Source organism: Sinohyriopsis cumingii, chromosome 10 (assembly GCF_028554795.1).
Source record: "Sinohyriopsis cumingii isolate HCF-2022 chromosome 10, ASM2855479v2, whole genome shotgun sequence".
NCBI classification, from domain to species: domain Eukaryota; kingdom Metazoa; phylum Mollusca; class Bivalvia; order Unionida; family Unionidae; genus Sinohyriopsis; species Sinohyriopsis cumingii.
Genome location: NC_142970.1, coordinates 64,184,279 through 64,189,935, shown reverse-complemented (window position 1 = coordinate 64,189,935; position 5,657 = coordinate 64,184,279). Strand labels below are relative to the sequence as shown.

Here is a 5,657-nt window from a genome sequence, read left to right as displayed (position 1 = left end):
GATGGATATAGACTTATAGACTGGTATTATGACCGAATTCGTTTCCACAGCAATTGTCGGTCCAACACTAAATTGCATCCTTCTTGCGCAGTTCAAGGCACTCAGAAATGGCGACAGATATTGGTTTGAGAGGCCGGAACCGGAAGGGGTTTCTCTCGGTGAGGATAGAAAACATAATGTGTAATGATTATCCCGCTAAATAAAAAGCAAGCTTGATGTTAAAGATGAGGTAGTATAATGTTTAAATTCGAGCGTATTTTTCCGGATAATTAATCTTCTGTGCTATCTAATGAATGATTTAATCCGTCTATTACATATAAAAGATAACAAGATGTTTTGTATTTTATTATTTAATTTATCAGTTAGTGTTCTTTTTCGGAAGTTCAAATCATTCACTGATACTATCACCTTTTCCGAAAGATATTTTCAGAAATATGCATACTATTTTTATATTCATTTTTTTTAAAAAGTATTTTAACATACGTTTATAATTTCTTACATATAGAAGTTTAATAGTCTTGTTTCAGCAAAACTAACTGGCATAAAACAAACCTCCCTGTCAGCGGTATTGTGTGCGAATGTGTATGACGCCACCTTCGTTATTCCGGCAAACGCCTTCCTCGCGGGAGACACCAAGTAAGATCACAGTATATAGGTCATTTTCACTTCGTTTTCTCACATCGCATCATTACAAAAGAAAGATATTAATGTTGTGGTTTCCCGGTTTAAGATAGAAAGGTCGAAACAATTCACGATGGACTGGTTTTGATAAAGACTTGTTATGCCTCTGAGTATAGATTACCCAGTATATACAGCAAATTATCATGCAATAAAGTAAACATTGCTATATTATTGTAAATTTATCTGAATTGGCCTCAGAGTTTGTTGAAAGTTTCGGTATCAGTCGAAAGAGAAACAAGTATCTTTACTTTATAGAATTCATTTTTTGATATGAAATAATTAAATACTTTCAACGGCACGCATGTACAGTTTTCTTCTGGAAACAATCTTCCTTAAAGACAAACGTTCCTCTGAAAGACCAATTAATAGTTCTCATTTTAATGCCATCTAAAATGAAAGATAATAGCCAACTGACACAGGGGTCATTTTGCACACCACCAGGGGGGGGGGGGGTATGTGAGACGAGATGTACGAATATATATGTAGAGAGAGAGAGAGAGAGAGAGAGAGAGAGCAATTAAAGTCTAACATGCAGTTTGCACTGACCAAACCTACTTGTAGCAGGTGTATGTTGCTCTAACCTAAAAGTAGCTGCCGAAAATGGTGCATACCTTATCCTAAGCAAACACGAAACTATTTGCCGAATGAACAGTTTTCATCGCGTATTAAATATGAACAGCACAACCATCAACCACCACCACCCACCACACATTAAATAATTATAAACATATACATTTCTAGGAATGTGCCCCTTCCCTGCTCACAGATACCAAAACTGGACCTCAGCCCTTGGAGTAGATCCGTAAAGCGGAATTTGGACACAGGTAAAGATGAATTCGAGAACAAGTTGGTTCACCTGCTTCTGGAAATTCTGAAAGAGGGAGAGGCTGGCAATAGACATGACGACTCTGATTACATTTTTATAATATTTTAGTGAACACCTTCTGCATATTTATGCACAATCAATATAAAATTAAGAATAGAACTGAATTAAATAAGACTGAAACAAATAAAGATCTTAATACTGATGCTTGAATCTTTCTTTGCTATATCTTTCATTACATATATATATATATATATATATATATATATATATATATATATATATATATATATATATATATTTCTGCCCATCACATTTTATGAGTGCTTGTTTCTATTTTTCTGTTGAATATATCTATGGAAAATACATTTTCCTTTAGCTCGTTTCAATGAAAATGTTACATGTAGGACTTCTTTCGTGCCTTTCCTCTTCTTTTTCTTATTTGTTCTTCCTGCAGAATGTATGTTAATTCAAGCAACATCAAAGTATTTGGAAATGTGATTTGGTCTGTGCTTTACACACTTGTGCATTAGGAGAAAAATTATCTTCTTTGAATAAAATGAACTACTTCACTTGAGTTTTGTTTCATTCGTGTCATGACTCTTCGAACAATGATTGAACGTACTACTAATGATGGGCTACTCTGACTTAAAACAAATTTATATTAATCTACAATAAAGGAGTTGAAGATTAGTAGACACAGAACTGAGCAGCAGGATCTGATGTGCATGAAACAAAGTATCGACTTTCAACACGTTTCATTAGCCGCAGATACATGAAGTCAATAATACCAGTCATCGATCGGATGCCATCATACCCATTCCCTCTGTAACATAGAAAAAGACATTTCTTTGTTTTTGAAGTCAATACAGCTTTTAAGATTTTTGCTTCGCAAATGAAGGAATATGTTATAATAAAATGCATCAATAGCAGAAGAGCAAATCTAACAGCCCCCCCCCCCCATTAAAACACCAAGCAAACCAAAATAAAAAACAAAGAAACCAAAATTAACAGTCAAAAAAAGAACAAAAGAAAGACACCCACTCAAAAAAGTCTCACGGTCAAACTAAGACGAGAAAGCTTGCAGACCTTATTTTTACGACATATGTAGAGGGAGGATAACATGTTTCAGAGAATCAGTCAGTCTAGAGTAATATGAATTTATAGCTGAAATTCATGAGTGTACGTTTCAAATAATATCGATACATGTAACGCATAAAGGTTGTATACTAAAGTTAGGGAGGTAAAAGAAAGAAGCAATCTTTATAAAATGTACAAAGGACTAAACACTCGACAGAAATCATTAAGACAATTTTGCCATTATAATATAAAGTTTAAAATATTAGTTTCATTTATATGTCATCAACATGCATTAAAATGTGAGTATTAAGTTCTTGAAATGTCATGCATTGTGTAAACGAGATACGTCATTAAAACAGAGGTTGAGTAGAGTCTTTCCTTCACTCAAGCATACATGCGATAAGAATTGCTTAATGGAAAAGTAGTTTCAGGCATTAAAATTGAATATTATGTAACGACAAAAATGATATCTTAAAATTCAAAATATACTGGTAGTTATCATTCAATTTTGGTGTCGGGGATGATGAGACTTCCACGTGTCAGATAGTTCGTGTTCATGAGGGTGCCATTATCTGGAACAACGTCTGCCATGAACATGCCAATATCCTAAGTTTCGATGTAACAGTCAACATGCGTATAATGTATTTACTGCCTGGAATGGACATCCTTTATTAAACAACTCCCAGTGAACAGCTTATTTGAAAGGCTAAAAAGTCAGTATAGTATTACAGGAATGAATTGCGAAAATATCTATGGGAAATGATACATGATGAATTGCCCCTTGGCAACCAAGGAAACTACTGACTTAGTGATATTGCCTTGTAAGCCAGTATTATGACATTCCCTTCGGTATTATTACCATTGTCTACACGTAGTATTACTCTTCTCAACCAGAAAAGGTAGCGTTATATCCATTGTCCAACCGCAGTATTGTCCTGTACTAGAAGCATTGTAATTGTCTATAAGCATTATTGCCCTTGGATATCAATAGTATTTGTCTAGTCTACCAGTATTATTGCCAAAACTACAAATAAATAACTTCTGTTTATAAACTGTATAAAGAATTAGATAGGAAAAGCTATAAAACTCCCATTATTGCATGTCATTAAAAATAAAATAAAGAAAGACGGCCATTTCAAAAACAAATTACCAATAATTATTTAGTGCATGATATAAGCTACCCTGCGGTCTACATATAACGAATCGATTTCCATGTAGCTTATAATACAATTTCAGATAACTAGAGTCTCTAGTAATTATCTTTTTGTCTCAAAAGTTTCATTTCATTACATATATCAGTCCAGTTCTAGTTCTTATAGATATTTTGTGTTCGAAATAATATATTCTTACCTACTACTGTTGTTGTTTCACTACAGTTCAACATAATAAAATTTCTTACCAATTTATAATGCTCATCTCCACTATATGTATTGATAAGCTAGATTAACAACTCATTATATTATGCTGTCTGCATTTTGCAGTCGACACTTTTGTCCACTAATTATATGATAATACGAGTCATGCATACATACATACATACATGCGTTGTTTTGTAGCATCTTGTGTGGTATTCTTTATATTTGTTCATTCATTTGAAAAGTTGTTTTCTAAAATTTCTTTTTGCAAGGTCTAGGTTCGATTTGCTTTTGATTAAACTAAATGTTAACTCCTTTAAATTATGAAGATAGGTAGAAATTCATCCCTTATATGTACGCAAATATACTGTAAGTTATTTTTCACTATTCAAATTAATTTGTAAGATTGCTCCTTTGAGAGAGACTGCTTTGGCATAATGCCGTACAAATAGCCTTTCAGCTTTTATTTCCGTCCAAATCTTCTTGTAAAATAGACGGATGTGAACAAGATAGAGTAAAGAAATAATTAAACAAAGAGAGACCAAGCATGCAAAAAGATAATATATGGCAATGGAACAATGAACAGAGATAATAATGTCGTACAAACCTTATTATCCATGTCGAGATGAAATAGGGATAAATCTTCGAAAACATGAACATTCATAAAATCAATCGCAAAACCTGTAACACAAAAATGAAAAAGTAAAAGATACAAAGAAAGGTACAATTTGGTTGGGGTTTTCATCAGTCTTTGTTTATGCATATTTGGAAAGTAAACTGTAATGTTTCATAAGTGGTGGTGTTGCTGTTTTAATATAATCCTCTTAATTTGGTTCCATAATTATTACCTTAATTTAACGGAGTCAGCGACATCCAGTTGCTGTAAACGATGTTAAATTTGGTTTATATCTAGCCTCCGATGTACATAATGAACAATCAACAAAGTACAGTTTACAAATTACTGTCTGATATCACATGAACATTTGCATGCCAGAAATGTTAACACTCAACAGAGGTGACAACAAGCTGATATATAAGGCATAACAATCATCAACTCAGTTTACCATGTGGCTTTAAAAATCAGCCTTCTTTGAAGATTTACTCTGGAATCCTCCATCAAAAATGGTTATTGAATAAAATCTCAAAATAATTATCGCAGCATCTCGTTGCCAGTCCACAACCGAGTACCTAATAATTTCCTTTTTAATGTGCTTTTCACGCAAGATAAATGGCTTTCTTCAGCGATTGGCATATAAATTTTCAAGGTCCAAATGATATATGAGAGGTACCAGTGAGTTATAAATTTGAGCGTTGAAATTGAGAGGGGCAGACAGAGACAGAGATAGAGACTGCACTGGTTTTAGCATGGAAGCAACCCAATAAGATACATGTCTGAGATTGGAGGATAAAAGGATTTGGATTATCAAGACAGAGAGAGAAAGTAGTGAGTACATTAACAACGATTGATTCGAGTACTACAAAATGAACTATAAAATCATACACTATAGCTATAAACTGATTGTGGCAAACTGATGAGGCAATGTTTCGGTATCATTACCCTTGTTCAGACGGAACTTCTTCTGCCATTCAAATATTACACAGAGTAAGGAAAATAACGAGCGAACTATCTAATATCCAGTAGTATATAAAACCAATCGAAAATATGATAAAAGGTCAGATAGATCATTTGAATTCCAACATGGACGCAAATCCCATAA

General features: G+C 33.5%; 1 protein-coding gene across 1 annotated transcript; it reads left to right on the top strand.

Moving 5' to 3' along the window:
• On the top strand, positions 1-1,615 carry LOC149790272 (peroxidase-like protein 3). The gene is made up of 3 exons (XM_089973188.1): positions 1-158; positions 528-636; positions 1,423-1,615. Exons 1-3 carry the CDS (start codon positions 29-31, stop codon positions 1,613-1,615), a joined length of 432 nt encoding a protein of 143 aa, XP_089829314.1. The 5' UTR covers positions 1-28.
• The last annotated feature ends 4,042 nt before the right edge of the window (positions 1,616-5,657 follow it).

Bases quoted from the DNA above. Each gene is read 5' to 3' on its own strand.
- LOC149790272 (XM_089973188.1), top strand. From the start codon at position 29: ATGACCGAATTCGTTTCCACAGCAATTGTCGGTCCAACACTAAATTGC. The intron at 159-527 runs GTGAGGATAGAA...GTCTTGTTTCAG, and splicing joins ACCGGAAGGGGTTTCTCTCG to CAAAACTAACTGGCATAAAA. The intron at 637-1,422 runs GTAAGATCACAG...ATACATTTCTAG, and splicing joins TTCCTCGCGGGAGACACCAA to GAATGTGCCCCTTCCCTGCT.